Source organism: Erithacus rubecula (genome assembly GCF_903797595.1).
Source record: "Erithacus rubecula genome assembly, chromosome: Z".
Taxonomy (NCBI): domain Eukaryota; kingdom Metazoa; phylum Chordata; class Aves; order Passeriformes; family Muscicapidae; genus Erithacus; species Erithacus rubecula.
Genome location: NC_136661.1, coordinates 22,960,559 through 22,983,226, shown reverse-complemented (window position 1 = coordinate 22,983,226; position 22,668 = coordinate 22,960,559). Strand labels below are relative to the sequence as shown.

Sequence of the window (22,668 nt, the reverse complement as noted above, 5' to 3'; positions counted from 1 at the left end):
TTTCAGCTGTTTCTAGCATTCATTATTGCCTGCAGAACTCCAGACGTTTGCCCTATTCATGCAGCATCTACTTAATACCAAGCCATTGAGTACTGGTTTTACTATTACTGTATTTCATTTCACTAACTTGCCCTTTTTATCATAATTTCTGCCAGACAGCTATTCAGCTGTAATTTGAAACATAAAAAGGACCATTGCTTTCAGAACAACGTTAGGTAGATACATTTTCATGGAAAATTAGAGAAAGTACTAGATTCTACACTGGAGAGAGATAATGGCCAGATTATAGATAGAGCAGAATCTAAATCTAAATACAAATGAGAAGTAAGTAAGTAAAATATGCTAAAGGAGTGTGGGGGAGTAACCAATCAGCTCACCTATGTGTGGCTGAAGCTTTGAAGAGAACAGCAGGAATGCACCAGGAATCCAAACCCGCTCTCTGAGCAATGGCTGTTTTTAAATTACGAGTCAGAACACGATTTGCTTTTCAGCAGCTGCCCTCAATCACTGCTTACTCACAGCCCAGGCAGCATGGTGGTATTTTAGACTGCCAGCCTAACCAAAGCACAGCCTAAGGAACCACAGCCTCAAGAGCATCAGAACACATTTGATGGCCATAGACTGAATTCACTGGGTTTGCTCATCTTACCTGCCTTCCTGCTATGGCAAACAGGTCAGATCCAATGCAACTGGATTATAAATCATCCTGTAAGACTTCCACAGGCAACCTCAAAACACAGCTGGTTTGGATTGTGTTTTTCTTCCCTGTCTTTTTGTTTTCCCTCAAAAGTGTTGAATAGTTGGAGCTGGCCATGCGTGCTGTTTACTGCGTTCAGCCCTCTGCACTTTAGAGGTGGTTCCCAGGATTTCTCTCTTTTTCAGCAGTACAGCAGCTAGAGAGTGACTTTTCCTGCACCTGTGGTTCCACCTTTCACCTCATCTGCTCTGGCTGGAGGCTGCTGAGTGAGAGGTGCATCCTCAAACAATCTGCTTCTCTTGTTTCCCCTGCATCCCCACAGGGTGATTTGGATCAGAGAGCTGATCTGATGGAGAGCTAATCCACAAAATCAAAACACTGATTTCCATATAATCAGCTGGCAAACAGCAACAATGAGAGAGCACAGCTGGGCAGCGATTAGCAGGACTTCCTCTGGCAGCTCCCTGCATTTGCTGCACACTGAATGTAACCCAGTCCCAAACCTGCTGGGAGGACAGACCATCATCCTGCTGTCACTTGTGCTGGCACCATCACAGCGAAGTGCTGAATCTACAGGAGATGTGCTGCACTAGAAAACACGTTTTGGGATTATTACCACTGCTTTTTCTTTGATGCAGTTTTTGTTGGTGAAAAAGTGCTGTGCAGAATGATTCTACTCACTCTAAATAATAATAATAACAACCACAACAACATGGCAACTTCCAGAATGAACACACTATTGGCAGAAAAGTAAGAGACCTTGCACTTCAAGAACTGTTTAAGTCATCTGTGGTACTTCTTGTCTGGCTTTCAAATATTTCAACCTCCTGCAACAGTTGGAAGGTATCAACCCAGTCTTTTCTAAAGTTAAATGAACCATCATCAGAAAAGCAAGAATATTTTCTACGGTTAGTCCACAGTGGAAAGTCTGGGATGCAAAATTGGAAAATACAAAAAGTGCCTTGTAGGAAACAAACCGGGTTCACGTGTATGGTGAACTCAAGGAGGGTGGTGAGGAACATCCCGTTTTGATTTATGCATTAGGGTCAGGGTGAGAGTGGAAACATATTCTTGCATCATCAAAACATAAAGCAATGAGCACTTAAACCCTCTCCATAAAATTAGCATCTCTGTCATCACATTCATGCATAAACATACTTTCAATTAATGTCTCTAAAACAAAAGGAAATTAGTCCCGCTGATTGCAAAGTGAGCCTACGGAGTTCTGACTTTTAAAAGTCTTCTTAAGATTTGAAGGTTTACACTCTATTAGCAAAACCATACATTAGTTCTAGTAGTGTTAGCTGTTCTTAATTGGAAATTTTCTTCAGAGAGCAATAACAATAAGGCTTTTAAGTTTCAAAACTTGTAGAAGTATCAGATGGTTTCAAGGAAATTCAGTGGTTCCATAGACTGAATTTTGGCTCCTACAGTATGACAAAAACTTTATTTCAGGACCCAGAAACAGACAAAATGCAAGATTTAAAAAAAGTTGCTTTGAGAGAAAATTGGGATGCCTGGCTTGCCTGTAAATGGGCAGATTTTTCTATTCTGGTTTTTAGCATCGGTTTTAGCCTGAGAACTGCAGCTTTGGATCATGCCTGAAACGCAGAGGTTTCAGCTTTAGAGGTTTCTGTTGAATTCTTCTACCCTGATTTCCTTACTAACAACACAGGGTATCTAATTAATGTTCCATCCACCCATCTGCTTTGAAAACCAGTAAATAATTTTGATGGTATTGGACAAAAAATTATTTCAGAAGTTGCTAGATTCCAACAGGCAATCTGGAGGCGACATGGCCAGACCGTGCCAAGTCAAGAGCATTTACCTGGTCCCCCAGGAACCAAGTCAGAGTTTGAGCTGCCCAGCAAGTCTGCAGCACTGACAAACCTATAAACTGCTGGAACAGTACATGACTTGGGGACAGTAATGAAACTGAAGATGTTCTGGCATGAGCAAGGACAGGAAATACCAGAAGAAAGGACAAAATTGAGTGGTATGGCCAAGCAAGCCAAGGGCACAGGAAATCAGCCTTCCTCGATCTGCTGTTCACAAAGTAAATTTATAAATGTGTTTCCTAGGCGTGTCTTATTCACTATTCACTTGCTTTAAGCATTGAGGGGTAACATTAAGTGCCTATTTATAAGTTAAGTGCCTATTTCTTTTACTGGATTGCTACAGGAAAACCAGGGAAACCAAATGCTTGCTGGAAGCAGAGTAACATGCTGCAGTTGAGCACCAGCTTTACTGTTCTACAGGGCTCCACAACAGCCAAACCATGGCAGCACTGAGCATCCACTGCCCTTCCAAATACTTGCCAAGGTAGTAGCACTCCTCCATTACATCTTCTCAGCCTTCACAGCACATTTAAAGCTGTGACCCCAATCAAACTTACCTCCCAAGCAGAGGCGTCCTCTGGGGCTCAGAACTGTGTGTAAATGTCTACCCATGTTCTTCTAACACAGGCTTTAGAACCCCATTGCTACTGCCTTTGTACTCAACACGTGGTGCCCTCCCCACAGAACTATCTCTCCAACTCAGGTATCAGCTCTCCTTGTCTTCTGTGTCCACTCCTCTCCAAGTAACTCTATTATCCCACCAAGTTCTGCCATCCTACAAATGCTGGCAAAAAGCATTTGTCATGTTGACTTTATTACAAACCAAGAAAAAGGATGCAGAACTCTAAGAAGGGTTTTGCCCCTTTGACTCCCCATATGTCCCCAATTCACCCTGGAAGAGAATGTATAGTTCTGTACACAAATGCTCTTTTCAGACTCAGCTAAGTTCACTACTGAAATCTCTTTCCTGTCTCAGAAAATTAAATCCTTCACACGATTTTTAAAGAGTTTTATGCAAAACCTAGCTCTTTGTAAAGAAGCACCCAGCCATAAATACTGCATAAGCTCTCCAGGTAGTTTAGAATGAAGGTGACCTCTGCTGTGACAAAATTAATCCATTGTAAGAAGTCATCAGCAGAAAGTATTCACCGACCTCTGGAAGAAGTTATGCTTCTGTGCTTCAAGCACAAATGGAAAAAGCTTTAGCTGGAGCAAAAGGCCAGGAGGGCAAGCTGACTGCAAGCACCTTAATGAAGTACATGTTTGCATTTCTTTATGCTGCACATCAATAGCTGAACCCTTTCAATAGTGAATACAGTCTTAAATCAAAGCCAAGTGGTCAAAGTACAATTGCTGGTCTTTAGTAGGTGTGGGTGAGGCAGAGGCACACCTCTGCTACAACACAGCTATTGCTGTGTGGGGCTTCAAGAACAAGGCTGGCACACTCTTGTAACATTCGTGTGTTTTTAATGTATGATTTGCACTAGTGCTGCTTTTGACCAGGGATAGCAATCTGTAGTGTCTTGAAAATGGTGGAATTTTAAAATCTGTACTCCACAGCTTACTGTGGCCACCTCAGGCCATCTCAAACACTCCTCTGGTTTGAGAAACACCCCCCTGTGGCTACTGCAAGAAGTTGCTTAGTGTAACAATGCAAGAACAAATTTCGCCCTGGACTGGGGGGAAATACATTGCTAAAACAGAAATAAGCACCCTTTAGTAACACCCCCAATACAGACACTCAGCAGACAATTTCTAGATCACCTTTAACTTCCCACAGCCATCCTGCTTCACTGCACTGAACTCTCTCCTGCATTGGTGGCATCTCTCCAGAAGTACAGGCAGATCAAAACTGCAGCTTCCCCGTAACACAATGTAAAAATCAGGATATAACCATGCCACTGCAGATTGTCTAGTCTGTTCTGTTTTAGTGCATCACTTGCAAAATGGACCTTAAACACACATTCTTATTTTAGGATGAATAGTTCAAAGTATATTTTATTGACACTCTTCAAATAGCCCATTATAGAGAAGTAAAAGTATTTAACAAAAAGAAGGAAAAAAAGAAGATAAAGACTTGTAAAACTGCTAGCTTGCATTCAGTGTTAGAACTTGGAGGTATAAACAGAAGCCTGGAGCAAAAATATGAAGTATATTTCCAATCCTTCAGTGCAGAAAACCAACAACACTGGTACTTACTCTACATTAGAAGTGTTCCCATGTTCAATTCCAGATATATGCTTCTCTTCTATATATATTTCTGATAACTTATGTACAAACAAGATGTCCAACATCTGTTCTTTAATACAAATATGTAATCTCCATGACTGAAATATTACAACAGTTTGATCAAAAGTATAGAAAAATCATTTTAATATCTTTTTTTAAATGGCAGCGTTTAAAAAAACCCCACCCTTGAACCCAAATGACCTTAGAATGACAAGTAGTTCTTTACTGTAATAATACACTGCTCATTCAACATGCAAATATTATTGCATACATGAGTCACATGAATTACAACTCAGCCTGAAGGAAATGTGCTGTACAGCCCATTCTAACAAGTGCTAGCTGTAAAGGTCATACACATCACAGAAGAAGCATTAAGTACTAGTGTATTTTTAAATAAAACACTACAAACTCAAGTATTGTCCTTGTACTAAGACTTTAAGGCAATTACGAGCTGGGAAGCTTCAGTTTGGCATAGCTGCATCAAGCTCTCCCCTTTCCCAGTTATGAGAATTTATTTTTAGAGGGTCACTGATGAACTGTTGCTATACATTAATACAACTCAGTATGAAGTGATAAGTCAGTAACAAAAGTTTAATATCCCCAGTTTCACTGAGCTGATCAAATTTAAGCAACAGTTTATCCACCAGCTAAGTTTTCCAGCATGGATTTCTAAATTGTTGTGAGAACAGAAAAAATATTCAATGTGTAACCTCTCAGTGTAACTGATTTTAGGACTTGAATCTGTTCTTGGGTATTACAGAATTTAAGGGGTCAAAACAGATCTGACAGTCCAATAATATTCAGCTTTACAAAGGATAATTATTTGCAGTAAAAATTTGTATAAACATACACACAGTAGATCCAAGTCAACAGGCATTTCTTTATGGCTTTTTTCACTGAGGTACTGTTGTAACATCCAGCAACAGGACACAAGTGTTCTATAAACAGCACATTCATAAGCTGTACCACCAACTCATGACAAGTGGTAACAGACTGCAAATCCTGCTTTGCTGCAGGACTACAGGAAAAAAGTCTTCCCTGCTATGTGGAGAGTCTCAGTGCAAGCTACAGAAAGCCTTAAAGGCAACTGGCATCAATGGGGGAAAGTTAAAGTCTCACTCAAAATGAGAAAAAATACTCATGGCATATTGAAATCTCATTCCTCAAAATTAAGAACAAACTTAATATTCAAGGCAGCAAGGGCATGTAGCACAGCAGCCATACATTAAGACTTGAAATGTGTCATTAAGCTCTTGCATCTGAGATAAGTGCATGCACAGGCTCAGAGCAGCCAACCTGTGACTGTGACACCACACAGACCAACACTGACAAAGGGGAAGGGGCAAGCACATGACTTCTGTTTATCCAACAGCAGACAGAAAACCCCTGGTGACACCATAGTATTCCTCAACTGCCAATGAGTGATTTGTGAGTGCATCTTTCACTGTTTACATGTCAGGGGAAAATGCAAATCACAGTACTCCACCCTAGTACTCTTAGCATAAGGGGAAAGAGAGGTTCTGTTAAGAAAGGATGTTTGTTGCCATATGCATTTAACATTCCACCTCTAGAGCAGAAAGTATTCTTTGCTGTTTTTCTTTAAATTAACAGAGTGGCCTTATGGTTACTCCAGCCAAGACTCCCATTTTTATTACATCTATGCTAAAAATATGTTTCTGCAATAAATATTGTTAGAGCAAAATGGAAGTTCAAAACACGCTCAATTAATTACAGCAAGTAGTTTTTTCCAATCAGGGATTTTTAACCTCACAAACCCATAAACAGGTCGCAGATGCTCAAGTTCCTTATATGAAGATACAGCACAACATTTAAAACTCAGTGCTTAGCCACAAACAATCCGTACTGTAACCTATAACCTTATAACATATCCCCACTTAGATCAACGAATTCGTCATCCCTCTTGACCAAGTCATCTTCATCTTCTAAGTCTTTCCAGGTGCTAGTGGGTAAAGCTGGTTTGACAGACTGTCTCTGCAGTAAAGCAAATGGAAACAAGGACGACAAACGGGCGGAATTTCTCAGCATGGGAACAGAATGTACGTCTCCAGAAACAGCCTGACTGCGTTCTTCATCCATTTTCACCTGCAGGCTTTGCACTTCCTCCATCAAGTCCAAAATCTTGGCAGCTGTAGCTATTGTTCCACCCCCATGCAGCTGGGCCTCAGGAATCCAGCGCAGGTAACGCTGTGCCCAGACTTTGATCTCGGGGCCGTCGATGCGCGGCAGCAGAAGACCGTGGTAGTCGACAGGTTTGCTGTGCCAGCTATCATAAAACTCCCTTAAGCTGTTAGGGGGCTCATCTGAAGAATTTATGAACTTGCCAATTCTTTTACCCAGAATGTTTTTAATTAAATGATCTGTTTCCTCCCTGAAAAATCCTCTCTTCGTGGAAGGCTTTGCCTGTGTCAGTGGCAAAGAAAGTTGCCTTTGATGCTTTAAGAGGAAAAAGAAAGGAAAACACTCAGTTACATATTAATGGAATGGGACTTCAGAAAGCAGCTTTAAGAGGAAGAAAAACGAAGTTGTATTCAGAAACTTCTTGCAAGCAATAGTCACTTAAACTATATAGAAAAGCAGTGTCTGTGTTTAAATTGTTACATTTCAATACATCAAATACTTCACTGAGCATACTGAGTATTGCCAGCATCCCTCTCTGCACTAACCAAAAGTAACATTCATAAAGCAATTTTCTTTGAAAAAGTCAAACCCTTTGTTTACATTCAAGTATTGCAAATGTCCATGTTTAGTTTAAGCTAGCTAGAAATCAGAGAGCACTTTATTTACAGGTTTTTATCCAGTGGTCCCTCATTGCATCTCAGATTAATAGTCTAGATCATACTGGCAGTGTCTCACATGAGAATGCTTTATACAGGACAGAATTTAACTAATGAATTGCAATAGAAAGAGGCAACTCCAAAAATTTTCCCCTGAGTTAGTGCTACGTGCCAGTAATGAGGTGGTCCTTTCATAATCCTCCATACTCCAGACAGTTTTTTTACTGTTGTTGGTCCCCCTCCTACTTCAAGTGCACACACACACAAGTTACACTCAGACAAAATTAGGGAGGCAATCACAAACTTATGGAATTGAGTCAGGTACTCCATGTACTCAATTAAATGAACTCCCTTCAAACACATCGTTGCAACTCACCTGAATATTAAATCTTGTGACTTACCAACAGACTTGCATACAAGTATGGAGAAAAAGAATCCCTAACTTGATGACTATGAACTATAAAAGAGTTATTTACAACTGAGGTGGATGCAAACTGGGTTCTTAATATCCAGGTGGGTATGAGCTATACATGTATTCTGTCCATTTAAAAAAGTCTGCACCAATACTTTCACTGTGAGTACATTTGAAATAAGAGATGTGCAAAATATTTCTAGAATAAAAAAAACCCCAAAAACATTTAGCAGTACATATCTTACTTTGAACCGTGCAGTCTTCCGTTGACTTCTATCTGGTTTTGGTTTCTCTGCATAAAGAGGGTTGTTCAGAAAAGCCTGAGCCTTGGGGTCAAACTGCACAGACCAGTCCCACACAGTAAGGAATCTGAAAGGACCACTTTGTGTCTTGAGGCTTTCCCCACTCTGCCAAAACAAACAGGTCACATTTAATACTGCTAGAAGGGAATTCTGACCAAGTCAAGGTGAAGTTAAGAAACTGGCTTTTCAGAAAAACAGCCACAGAGTTGCAATAGCGCTTGTGCTTTCTATGTATTCAACAACTGAACAAGAACAGTGTAATCAGACTTTCACAGATGAAAATAAAGTTAAATATTCTCAGAAAAAACAGTTTGGAAACTTCAGCAAGAGATAGACACTTGGGTTCTTAAATACAGAGAGCCTGTTGGTATTCCAAACACCAAAAGCTATAACTGCAGTCATGCAGTGCTACTGGCCTAGATTTTGTGTTCAACAGTTTATTTGTGTGAAAGACAGTAATCTTCACTTTCTCCTTTGGTCCCTGTGCAGCCTTGCAGAGGATACTCCCATTGCTCCCAGCACCTTAGGCTAGAGAAGAACATGACCCAAACATAAATCAACATTCAGGAGATGTTGATTTTGGCACACAACATAATATACTATACAAGAAATTTCATAGATAACTTATTCTACCAGACAGCTGGATATTCCTTGTAGGTTAAGGAGCTCCAGATTCACTGAAGGGCATTAAACATGACACTACAGCTACATAAGCTACATAATACAGTTAATGTATTCCTTCTGTCATTATGAACTCCTAAGCCATGAACTTTACTCCTTATAGCCAAAATTGCACTTGTTCACCCTTCAAGGCACTTCAATGAGTAATGAAAAAGGTGCTGTTGGAAATTAGCTTTTTTTTGACTGTTCCTTGTTTGTTGGTCAAACTCATTCTCCAACACACTGCATCCATAAAATACCAAACCCTTACCTTATTAGTGTCTCTTTGATGTTGGGAGTTGAAGAAGAAAGTGCTAAAAATAGGCACATAGAGGCTGTCTGACAAGACAGTTAAATAAGTTTCTGTGAACTCAAATGCTGGAGGATACTGTTGTACCAGCTGCCAAACACAATTTAGTAGGAGCAGAAAAACAGGAGCCTAAGTAAAGAAAATTTTTCATCAGTTTAAAAAAAAGTTGTTGTTTCACCATGAAAACTATTTATTTTATAGTATGTAGTGTCTCCAAATACAAGTCTTAAGTCAAGAAGCCTGATTAACTACAGAACTGCTGCATATATATTTGTCTGAGATCTGAAGTATTATCTGAGCTACCCTTGGCCAATTACTGACAGAAGAGATGAGCACTTTCTACTCTGAAGCTGAAAGTTACCACTATGCAGCCTTTCAAAGGTGGTAATGCAAAACTAGTTTATAGCAATTCTTGATCAGAATTAGTCAGTTTACACCTATTGCTTCCATTCAAATAGCAATCTGATCTAGTTCCAAAGCAAGACAGTATAAAGTTGATCTCCAGGTGTGACAGGAATAGACAATTAAAAAACTTGAGTTATTTCTATGGATGCTACTACCATTTAACACAATTTTCAAAGGTATAAGACACATGACTTTCAAAAAACTCCAATACTGGGAAATTTTACATTTGTTCTCTTCAACAATAAAGCCATAGCTGACATCTAAATAGCAAAAACAGCAACACTGATATACAAACATCAATGCATAAAACAGAACACAAGAGATCTTCAGAGTAACTAGAACTTCTGGACTAACAGCTAAATCCTTCCTCATGCTGAGTCACTTACAAATAGTAAGTAAATAAAGCAATTTAGGAAATCATACCTCCTCTTTCTCACTTTTGTGTAAGTGGTTACAGCGATCCAAAAAGCAATGTCCTCCAATCACCCACTCCTTCTGAATAAGGCTCTGAAACCCTGACTTTGTTCTGCTGTATGAATCCATCATCACTTGAACCAGACTTGAGATTACACAGCACAGATCAGTGGCAGTCTCTTCTACAAAGGAGAACAGAAACCACATAACATACTGAGCCGTTCCTCCAACTTGGTGTAATAAAGAAAAGCATTGCCATGTTCTCATAAATGAAATCATATTTCAGGATGAGAGCAGCACAGACATTTTTGCAAGTACAGGAGAAGTTAACCTATGATTCCAAATGTAAGGTTACTTACACACTTATCCTAGGAAAGAAAATACTTTGACAATAACACCTGCAAGGCCCAACCTTTACTACTGTAACTTGCCTATCCCCTTCAGTCTCCCACAAGAACACACTGCCACTCAACCCAGTTATTTGTCCTTATCTTTCCTATTCTCTTCCTCCAAGGTGTGAAATTGCCTCCTCATGCAACATTCCTTACCTTTCCAGAAGGTGCCTCCAGAAAACACCTCTTTCCTGTGCTAGGTTTCTCAAATGGCAACATGTATGAAAAACCCAACTAAATAACCAATCCAAGAGTCATTTAATGGTTAACTTTAGATTTGGTTTTACATGTGATTACTCACTCTAGGAAAATAAACTGCTCAACGTGTTTACAGTAAGCATATTCTTCCATGCATTTTTAATAAAGAGCCTGCAGAATATCCAGCATGTATGTAAAAAATATAAAGGTTTTCATAAAGTCATTTGTGTAGATATGGTTTCCCTGCCTATTAGAGTATAGCAAAGGGTTTAGGAAACCTTAAATAAAATAAACTGGGAAACAGGAATGTTACCTTTTCTTTATGCAAGACTCTCCTGCCAATTTATCAGCAGCTTTTTCATTCATATCCTGGAACTGTGCTTACCATATTTTCTTTAACTACAGGAAGCATTTCCAGGAGTGTGAGAGATTTAGGTGTCTTACTCGAGTGCTGTATAAATTTCAGCAAGTCTCTACCATAATTATAAACTTACAACTTAAGCTACTTCAATGAATTTAAACAAATCAATGTATAAGACTATTTCATTAAATTCTTACCTATGAGGAGAACATTTGTATGCTGTATTTCCAGACACTCAGCAACTTCTATTGCTTTCTTCAAGACTCTCCTGTTTCGGTATAGGAAAAGTTGAGTGAAGTTTCTTATATTAGTTTCCCCTAGACAGGGTTAGAATGCCATACTTGAAACATGTCTAGTTCTTTAAAGCACAAAACCCATGCTCAGTTTGTGTAAATGAAGAAATGCTTAGCCTCAAGAACATTTCATTTGGCCATCAACCATGCATTTTCAGTTGCTATGATATTTTATTCTGGATCAACAGCAGCCACCACACACTGCAGTATTGCAATTGCTAAGAACCAGACCTTTATCCTGGAAAGAGTCACACATTTATGTTTAATGTACTATACACTACATTTCTTTCAAAACTGGTTTTAAGAGGCAGAGGGAAGGATGAGCAATCAGCTCTTGTAAACACTCAGACAGAGAACATTATTACACAAGGAAAACTGAGTGGAATTACAGATCACATAAAACTGTAACACTGTTCGTTTCTAGATCTTCATAAAGTTAATAACTTTTAGCAAAGCCCTGCACACAAATTAGGATTCTTGCAATGTCTTAGGTCAAGAATAGAAGCCAATAGTTCATTTTTTAAGTGTGGAGTTGTCAGATTGCTCTTTGTTCTATCATCTAGAACATGTGACAAGGCATTCCTACTAACTGCAAGAGCCAAGAACAGCCTGATCCGGGAACCAACTGGATCCAAGTATGGAAATGATGGAAATGACCAGTCTCAAAACAGCCTAAGGATAGGAACCCAGCCTGGCTTTTACTTTAAACTACTTGCGATCACAGTTACATCAAAGAGTTTCTCAACATACATGGTCTTCACTAGAACCTTTCAATAAGCACCCACATTTAAATTCTGGATTAATGAGTTAATAGCTATCAATATTTATTGGTTGTTATTAAGACCAGAAGGGACTGGAGCTGACTGCAGAAGCACCCCATGGTAATTAGCTGATCACAGAATAAACTGACAGACAAAAGAGCTAGCACAAAGTAACACTGAAAACAAAACTCCTCAACATTCCACTACAACAAGCCTTAAGTTAGCCAACACCATTCCAACACTTACTCACTGTGGACTGCTGAAAGAAGAAAAGAGAACTTAAGGAAAAATCAGCACAGCAGGGGGACAAAACTGAGAAGAAATGTCCTTTTATAATTGGTGGGCTAACATCTTGAACACTGAACTTCATCCCATCCTAAAGGACATTACAAGTAAAGAGTACAGAGAAGAATGGCAAGGCCAGTCAAACACAGAATATTTTCATGCAAGAAACAAACAGGATTCTTGAGTTTGGAAAGAAGGTGACAGTGCATGATAGAAACTACTGGATCTCTATTTTTTACTGGCTCTCTGGAAGAACTGTGGTTGGAATGACCTGATACTTCTCATATCCTTTCAAGTGGACAGCTTAACACAAGTCTGCACTGTTAAAAACACTTTTAAAACTGTTTAAAACTGTCTCAAGTTGCAGAAGTAAGATATATAAATGGGATCATAAGCCTGTCCTAATTTTTTTCCTACAGGCAGTAAAGAATGTGATTCAGTTTCAAGAAACTAGCTAGAAAACCCAGTACAAATGAAATTACCAACAATTTGAAACACAGAAAACTGAAGATACAGCAAACCTGATTATTTCTAGCCAGTTTGTGCTTTCCAGTAACGAAAACCATTTCACATCAGTTGCCCAGAAGTCTGTACTGTTATCTGCAAAAAAAAGAGAAACGAAAAATTGGTTTGTTCACACGTACACAGTGATAATTAACAGCCACCCACTGAAATACCCTTCAGTTATGAACAGGTACAAAACAACCAATGTTATGGAGTCAGCAAATCTCAATCATTGTTAAAGTGATACACCTTACAACTAAATAAAGAAGCACTCCTACAAACATCAGCAGAATTTTGTAGCACCATAGCCTTTTAGAAAAAGTATGTTGAAGGTTCATAGCAATCAAATCAGGTAAATAAATCTGTTGACAAAATGGAAAAGGCATAAAAATGGTTTAATCAGATGTGATGATCTACATAAAGCTTAACCTAAAGAGGCTGGATTTTGAATATTATTACCATGAGAGCCAGAAACATCAATGGATTTTAGAAGTAGGTTATAAAAATGTATGGAATGTAACACTACCTGAAAAAACATTTTAAACAGTTTTTTCTGCAACAAAAAAAAAAAAAGGCATTAAAATACAGTGGTTCAATACCACAGAGTCATTAAACTCCTATGAATTTCACTACAACTTCCATAGTTTTTTCAAATGCTGCCTAAGTGTCCATTGCTTTTATTTCTAACAAGGCCAGCCAACAAATACTGGAAAGCTTTCTCAAGCTGATATAGTCAGTTAAAAACAGAATAGATTACGTTTCCTGCATGAGACAAACCTTGAAGCACAAGGCCTACAACAGTTCCACTAGTGAGAAAACAGATACTCACACTTCCCTCCTCCTCCAGCCCTTCCACAAGAGCTTCAGTTTATGTTTCTGTGCAACACCTCCCAGAGTCTCTAAGCACTTCCAGCGTTCAATTCTGGCAGATTTACACACACTTCTGTCTCCACTGCATCTTTCACCTACACCTCTAAAGCACAGGCAGATACATGTTTTATTCCTGTAGCTGTACTGCCTCCATGTCTCTGCACCTCATCCTGTTCATTACACAGTTTAAACTCCTCTCCCAATTTCTTTCATCCTGCCCCCAGAAACTAGGTCTCCACAAAAGTGGAAAATGCATCCTCAAAGCTCTGTTCCATTAGACACAGTTTTCCCCAAATCCCACCACCCTCACAGTAAATAATACCTGATCTAATTTCCATAATACCTGATCTAAACCTGCCAATTTTCCCTTGTCCTATAATTTCATACCCTCCTCTAAAGCTCCTCTCCAGTTCTCTTGTAGCCCCTTTAGGCACTGGGAGATTCCAGAAGGTCTCCCTGGAGCCTTCTCTTCTCCAGGCTGAACAATCCTTGTTCTCTCAGCCTTTCCACTCAGTAGAGATGCTCCAACCCTCTAATAATCTTCATGTCTCTCCTCTGTGCTCTCTCCAGCAGGTCCCTGTCCCTCCTGTGCAGGGACCCCAGCTCTGGTGCAGTGCTCCAGGTGGTCTCAGCAGAGCAGAGCAGAGGGGCAGAATCCCCTCCCTGCCCTGCTGCCCACGGGGCTCTGGATGCAGCCCAGGACACGTTTGGCTCTCTGGGCTGTCAGTGCCATGGCCAGGACAAGCTGCCTACACCATATTAACACATACAGAACAAAAGTAATGGCTAATGTGATCAAACTTTAAAAGATGGTAATAAGGTTGTAAATTTTTGTAAGATCTTAGTACTTATGCAAAAGGTTACCTGAATGTTTCTCTCAGACTACAAGTGACTAGTGCTATACTCAGTGAGGTACAGTCTACTAATAAAACTTATTTTAAAAACTGCAAAAACAACACTTACCAGATTGCAGTTTTAACATGTTCCCTTTTGCATGAATAAAAAACAATGATGCAATTACATCATCAAAATACACAGTACTTCCTGAGACAGGTTAAATGACTTAAATGCAAGCTTTGGCCTTTTTCCTACAGGGGTGAGTTACCAGAAATCACAAAAAAAGGTAATTATTGTTAGCTCTGAAGATTCAGTGTGGATTTGACAGTGTATTTGAGACAAAATCCTCAGTGCTAAACTCAAATGCCTCATATTAAAAGTGGAGTGGAGCTTTTTACATGTCAGGAGGTGAGGTCGAAGTGTTTCATTACAGTAAAATAGTTGGAAAGTCTCAGAAGAAAGAAGTCTGAAGCCTAGACATACTTTCACATGGCTTCCATTTTATTGCTTTCTGAAGGACAGAATTTAAGCAGCTTCATATGTTTTGAGATGTGACTAGTGTGTAACAAAACCTAGAGCAAAAATTAATTAGCATTTAGTGTCTACTACAAACAGAGCACAAAGGCTAAAAGGCTGACCACAGAAGAAAAACCTTCCCTGCAAACTTCATTCCAGCTAGTGTATTTCAACACTTGAGACTCCATGCCCTCAAAAGTAATTTTCAGATACTGTGACAGCTTAGCAAAAGGTACTTAAGTCAAAGAACTACAAACCTTCACTCATATCCCAGACATAAGCACAGTCTTCAGTTACATATTTTAAAATCTGCTTTTAACAACCCTCAAAATCAAGACACCAATCAAGAAAATTACTGCACTCAGGAGATACAGAATATCATTGTTATGCTTTACTTTAAAGTCTGACTTACCTATCAAAAACAGCTGTTTAAATCTTGTGTATGCAGTCTGGATATCTTGCAGAGATGGAAGGCTGCTTGACAAGTCATCCATCCTCACGAGCTCATAGGGAGGTTTGCTTATTGTCTTATAGATTCTAAATCAAACAATCAAGAGATTAAAGCCTTCTGCTTCACAAGTCAAATAATGCATCAACTATTATCATTGAAGACAAAGTTAAAAGGCATGATTTGTCAAAGAGCTGTAATACCAGAAGATAGACACTCTGGAAAGCTAGTGACCTCCATACATTTTTAAGTACTGTCTGGAAACTTGCCTAAATGCTTATAACAAGATTGGATGCTTTTAACCATGACAGCAATAAAATTATACTTGTGCCTATTTGTGCAGTTATGAATATTACAAGTACTACTTGATTTTTACTACTGTTTCTTTAGTATTTTGTTCACTAAACACACCAAAATCATTTTACTAGGAGGCTGCTAGAGCTGTATCCTGAAAGAAGCGATAGAAACACCCACACCTCACAACAGAAACTTACAATTTATTTTGACTTTTGCCAAGCAGATTCTGATACCTAGCAGCCAGGTCTTCTAATGAAACACATGAGGAAAGGCAGTTACTTGGATTCAAACAAGACAATGTATCTTGCACTTCCCTATATACCTACTTTTTTTTTTTTTTTTCCCTTGAAGGAGAGGAAAAAATACCAGGCCAGATGATGCTTTGGCTTGGACCCAGAGCATTCCCTCTCATTCAGGTTCCAGAACTCAGATGAATGTCAATGTAGTAGTGACTACATCTGCTGCCATACTGGCCTCCTCATTATCAAAACCTGAGAAAAGTTGCTCTAGCTCATGTTTTAGAAGTGAGGCCTTGTGGACACTTTTCCAGGCAGGACAGAATACTTTGATTCCTGCAGGCTGCAGCACAAAACCTGCTTTAGGTGAGAACTGCAGGGGTCCACATCAGAAACAAGGGTTACCAGACCTACTGGAAGATGTGTCAGATCAGAGAAAGGAGGGACAGAAATTGCTGGCCAAATACAATACTTCTTCCAAATGAAGCAATAAAGAACTTAGGCTAGAAGATCTGGCTCTGAACAGGGTTTTTAAAAATATAAACTACTAATTGTCAACATCTGCTCTGTGCCTGAGATCAGACTATTACTCTAATGGCACTTTAACACACCCTGATGGCCAATCTGTAGATACATTTCAGACTCCAGTGATTAAACACCAGCACTGCACAGCAAAGAAAACCAGCAATACTGCCCCAAGTTCAAGTGGCCACAGAGAAGGGATCAAAACATCAGAGGATACCTTGTCACAGCTTATTAATAGTTTTATTTACTTTCACATCACAAAATAACATTAAAGACAGGTCTAAGTCATTTAATCTTTCTCATTTCAGGGTATAAATATTAGAGAACTTGAAGGAAGGGCCACAATTCTTTCCTATGCAAGTATGATTAATTTTATAAACAAAAGCAGCTTTAAGAGCTCAATCAAGCTGTTTTCTGTTAGTTTCATATGATTAACAGGTCTCCATCAATGAGGAGCAAGGAGCCAATGCTCAATGCACAGATTGTACATGAGTCTGATCTGAGAGAGAAGTTCTGGCCAGGACAAACAACAGGTTAAAAAAAAAAAAAAAGCTAAAATTAAAGGGCAGAAAGTCATTGCCAAGTCAGACAGCTGTGCTCCTTCCCTTAAGTTAAACTTTTCAAAACTGCTGAACTAATTCAGCTCACTACCCTATCCGAAAAATCTCCTGTCTGCCTTCACATCTGAAAGCTGCAGTAGGAAATTGCTTAGGCTGCCTCAGACATTTTAGATCACCTTGTCTCAAGTTTTTTAAGAACACAAAGGTGGCAGAGTCTTAAAAACTCAAATGCACTTTTAGAGATGGAGTCTACATTTCTCCTACTTACAAAACAATTAAGCCATTAAACCCTACAGGCTTTGCTGCTGCTTTACCTAAGTAACACACGACAGTTTGTACAGATTTCTCAGATATACATCTGCATGTACTTCCACAGAAAAGGCCCTCAGTGAAGATCCTACCCTGCACAACTGACCAATGCCACTGGGTCAAGAGCCTAAACACATTCCACTACAGCAAACTACTTTCAGATATAGAGCTTGTTTCCTGATGTGTGAAAGCTTAAAAGACATGGCATATATGGAAAAAGAGAAGCAAGGTCCATACCAAGCAAAGTGTTGTGGACAGAATAGCTATTACTGACCCATCCAAGAAGGCTTTTTGCATTTGTGAAGTGCTGTCATCCTGTTCTTTGGGAAATGCAGACATTTTGAGAAGAGCAGCACCATTATGGCAAGACCAACACCAAATCTGCAGAAAGATTTACCAGGTGAGACAAATTAGTAAATTGTCCTATACAAGGTATTTGCTCAAGTGATTTCAAAATTTCTCTGTGCTTTTGCTTCATTGAATTTTTAGTGTATTTAACAAGACCATCAATACAAGGAAACTCCTACAGCTGCACCAAAATTACATGTCTGAGTACACTATGTTACCACTTGCAAGTTTTAAATTAAGCTTTACACAGACACAGGGGAAAAATAAAACGTCAGATTATGCCAAAACATTACTTTCTCAACATCCCTCAGAGCTAAAAAAAAAAAAACTGATCAAGAATTCTATGGCCAAATTATGTCAAGATTGTATGCCACAGCAAGACAGAATATGTAAGTAGCTTATATATATATATAGTATGCATCAGTTTCTCCATGCAGATTGTAGGTTTTCCTAATAGCTCCGCCTTCAGATAACTCACAATAGATGCACTGATGTTCTTCCATAAGAACTATGCATAAAGAGTAATCTAGGCATATGAAATAAAGTATTAAACACTCCACAGCTGAATCAGATAGCAAGGTCATTTGTTGTGGCAAATCAGTCCTTCAAGTTTGTTTCTTCCCTTTACACAGTTTCCTCATTCATACTTATTCCTTGAAGCTCTCAAGATGATCTGTAAACTTGCATTGAAACAGGGAATAAGAAGCATTTTCATCAGGAATATTACACAAATGAAACTAGGAAGTTGAAGTTCTGCCACCAATTTACAGCAACCAAGAGGTACACCTCAGAAGGATGCAGAAACTTCACAAACATCAAGAGTGGAAAAAATTACTATACTCTCCTTTCACTGTTTTCTCAAACCAATTCAATGTGGTCCAGCTATCTTGACACTAGCTTCACAGAAAGAGTTTGGAAACAATTAGAAGAGTTCTACAAGGCCTCTGAAGAGTGGACAGCTACAGATGTTATCTATCTATGTGGATATCTATAAGGCCTTCAACATGATTACCTACAACATTCTTCTCTCAAAATTGAGGAGATATAGATTTGATACATGAACTGTTCGGTGATGAGGAATTGGTGGAATGGTCATATCCAGAGAGCAGTGGTCAATGTCTCAATGTCCAGATGGAGATCAGTGCTGAGTGGTGTCCCTCAGGGGTCTGTACTAGGACCAGGAATATTTCATACCTTCATCTATGACACAGTCAGTGATAGCAAGTGCACCCTTGGCAAGTTTGCAGATGACACCAAGCTGAGGTGGTTTGACACACCTGAAGGACAGGATGCCATCCAGAGGGACCTGGAAAAGCTGGAGGAATGGGCCCATGGGAATCTCATGAGGTATAACAGGATCAAGTGCTGGTGCTGCCCCTGGGTCAGATCAACTCCAGTATCAGCACAGGCTGGGCATGAACAGATGGAGCAGCCCTGCCCTGAAGCACTTGGGGATGCTGTGGGTGAGAGGCTGGACATGCCCCAGCCATGGCACTGACAGCCCAGAGAGCCAAACGTGTCCTGGGCTGCATCCAGAGCCCCGTGGGCAGCAGGGCAGGGAGGGGATTCTGCCCCTCTGCTCTGCTCTGCTGAGACCACCTGGAGCACTGCACCAGAGCTGGGGTGCCTGCACAGGAGGGACAGGGACCAGCTGGAGAGAGCACAGGGGAGAGACACAAGATGGTCACAGGCACCTCTCCTGTGAGGATGCACTGAAGAGTAGGGCTTGCTTAGCCTGGAGAAAGCTTTGAGGAGATTTTTTTGTGGCATTTCATTACTTAAAGGGGCTTATAGGAAAGATGGGAAAAGACTTTTTAATAGGTCTTGCTGTGATAGGACAAGGAGTAATGGTTTGAAACTAAAAGAGGGTAGATTTAGAACTACATATATGGAAGAAAGTCTTTACAAGGAGGGTGCTGGAACACTGGATGGAACAGGATGCCCACAAAGGTGGTAGATGCCCCAGAAACATTTAAGGCCAGGTTGGACAGGGCTCTGCACAACCTAATCTAGGAGAAGATGCTTCAGTTCATTCCAGAGGGGGACTAGACTAGATAATGTTTAAAGTTCCAAACAGTTCTATGAATGCAAAATGGAATAAAAAAATCCCACACACTTCTGTTTCTAGGTAAGAGCCAGTGTAATAGGTCTCTGACTCTGAGAAAAAGTGAACCAAACTACTTTGACCTTTAGTCAGGACAGTACAGGTCTATCTCCTCCATGGACCAATTAATGTACAAGTACAAAATGAACATGGTTTCCCTTGGCAAATTTAATGGACACACAGCAGCTAAGGTAAGACCTCACAAGTGAGATTACTTTGCTCCTTGTTTCCATCTTCTTTGTCTTACTGTCTCTTGAACTACAAGGCAGGAAGCCAAACCCAGCTTGCTACAGGCTGCAAACCTGTACATTTAGCTTCATTTTCTGTTGGACTGGTAGAACTAGTTCTTCAGTTGGGCTACCTGACATTATAAAACACTGCATACAGCCATAGCACTTACCAGAACCCAAGCCATGTAGCTGGAGGTGTTCAGCTACACCTGACATGCACCATCTGCACCTCAATATCCAAACAGCATTTCAAGACCTGCATCTTGCCCAAGCCAGATGCCACTCAGCACAGCCTCATGAAAAACAGGCTGATGGGCAGACAGGCTGGTAATGCATGTAGGCTATAAGATATTAGTAAATGGGAAGTGTGAACAGTAAATATATATTTTGCTGTTATCTTATGTATATGTTATACATATGTTTTGCTATATATTACACTGTTCACAGTGAACATAATGAAAGTAGACAGTGAAATACAGAATGTATCAAACATCTATTCCATTCTGTAGACAACCAGGTACACATGTAATCTGTTAAATACAAATTCTCAAAACAACATGCGGTAACATCTGCAATGTTAATTGAAATTATGCCATCTCAGTAAAAGTCTTACCCTCAGCCATGCACATATACTCACAGGAATGCCTCTGCCTTCATACTTCAAGATATTCTCTTCAGAAATGCACATGGGAACAACAAAATATAAAGGCAACCTAAGACAACAAAGAAGAGTTTCTTGGTCTCAAAAACTGAACAAAGAACAATCTCCAAGCTTCTTTTAATGATTGTGAGTGCTCTAGCTCTAATTCATAATTATATCTTCATCTCACTACAATAATCTTTTCAACTAGATAATTCTATTGTCTGCAAAGCCGTCCCTTTATTTTCAGCTCAATAAGGCTTTTTTTCCCCCAACCCTGAGGTCTTAACTATTTTCAATGCAACACTCCCCTTCCTTTGTGAAGGTGCAATTAATCGTAACCTCTAAAACTGATTGCTTGGACCACCTTGGTTCTCACATGCTTTGTTGTTTTAAAAGATACTCTTGCAGTATTAAATGACTAGTTCTGTTCCCACACCTCCTGAGCAGTTCATGTCCTAATTTAGGAATGTAACTTAATATATCAGGGATTTCCAGCATCAACCAACACTATTTATGTTCAAGGTCCAGAGAAACAACAAAGGTAAGTACTTAAACTCAATTTAGGTCTCCCAAGACAGAGTTCTAGAATAAATAGTTAAACCTCAGAAATGCTAGTTTCCAAGTTCTGTGAAATCCTTCAAGATTTGACTATAAAACAACAGTAGGAGTATACAATGCCTTGTATAGATGCTAAAGGGCTTACCAATAAATGCTACTCAGCTAAACTGATGACCAAGCCCAGCTAAACTCAGCTAACCCTCTCCTAAAGGAGGAGCAACTTAACTTCCACAGCATATTTTGCACATTTAATTTAAAACAGTTACTTTTTCTCCACCCAGCCCCCTCACAATTAAATCTCCAGTGCATGTAACTTGAAATTTTACCACAGTAAAGGTACAGGCCCGAGAAAGTGTCATCCTAACAAGCATGACAGAAATGTAGGTCCTAGATATACATATTTTCTATTTTCCACTCCTAGATACACTCAAAGCTTGATTTGACCAAGGTCCTGAGTAGTCTGAATCTAATGCTGAAGTTAAGCCTCTTGAACCAGAGGTTGTGCAGGATCATCTCCTGAGATTACAAACCAAACTATTCCACAAATAAAAACAAAAACCTAAAAATGAAATCCTAAAAAAAAGTCCTAAAAAACTGTGTAGTCCCCAGCATCAAAGGCAGCACTGATTTTCCCAAGTCCAAAGTTCACTATTAACTAGGGCAAGCTTACTTTTCAGAGACTCTGTAGCCTTCATTGGTGGTCACTGCTTTGTACTTCACATTCCCTTTGGTCCGCTCCAACTCATCACGCCAGTCCTCGAGGGTCTCAAACATCACAGTTTGGTGTCTCCCATCTGTCAGACATCAATAACAGTAACTTTGCACACTGTCAGGAACTCTTAACACAAAAGCAATCCTAAGTAAACCTGTTAGTTGCCATTAAGGTAAGCAAGCAGAACCTCTTGTGTACAGAAAGACTTGAGTCAAAGACAAAATGCCTTTGTACACTACACTGCCCCTGCCTGATCTTTAATACAGCAATATTCTGCCAAATACTGCTGTGACTAATAACTTCAGGAACAGTTTCTCCTGCAAAAACTAATTAGTTGTTACAGGACGTCCATAGAGCTGGGGCTGTCCTCACATCAAGCCTAAAATGCAGGATACTATGCAGCAATATCATTTTATACTAATGCAGCTGACTGGTATCTAATCCTGTAGTTTAAAAGCAGAATTAACAATCATACCAAAACCCCTTCTATGAAAATTTCAGATATTGCATTTCATTTAAGGTTCATTTTTTTTCTCATTAATTGTTTTGCATCCAACGGAACATCTCAGGCACTCAGTAAGAGCAGAAAATTAATTACAGCATTCAGTCTCAATACTTT

The 22,668-nt window shown here is 39.6% G+C and overlaps 1 protein-coding gene across 1 annotated transcript in view; it reads right to left on the bottom strand.

Annotated features, from left to right (window-relative positions):
• Nucleotides 1-4,515: 4,515 nt before the first annotated feature.
• Nucleotides 4,516-22,668, bottom strand: part of MTMR12 (myotubularin related protein 12) — a 38,368-nt gene continuing 20,215 nt past the window's right edge. Inside the window, exons 7-16 of the mRNA XM_079329872.1 lie at nucleotides 22,008-22,131; nucleotides 20,774-20,849; nucleotides 17,729-17,835; nucleotides 15,492-15,616; nucleotides 12,874-12,952; nucleotides 11,211-11,281; nucleotides 10,072-10,244; nucleotides 9,205-9,372; nucleotides 8,217-8,378; nucleotides 4,516-7,218 (exon numbers count right to left, since the gene is read on the bottom strand). Coding sequence (XP_079185998.1) covers nucleotides 6,643-7,218; nucleotides 8,217-8,378; nucleotides 9,205-9,372; nucleotides 10,072-10,244; nucleotides 11,211-11,281; nucleotides 12,874-12,952; nucleotides 15,492-15,616; nucleotides 17,729-17,835; nucleotides 20,774-20,849; nucleotides 22,008-22,131 — 1,661 coding nt within the window. The 3' untranslated portion in view covers nucleotides 4,516-6,642. The remainder of the gene's footprint in view (nucleotides 7,219-8,216; nucleotides 8,379-9,204; nucleotides 9,373-10,071; nucleotides 10,245-11,210; nucleotides 11,282-12,873; nucleotides 12,953-15,491; nucleotides 15,617-17,728; nucleotides 17,836-20,773; nucleotides 20,850-22,007; nucleotides 22,132-22,668) is intronic.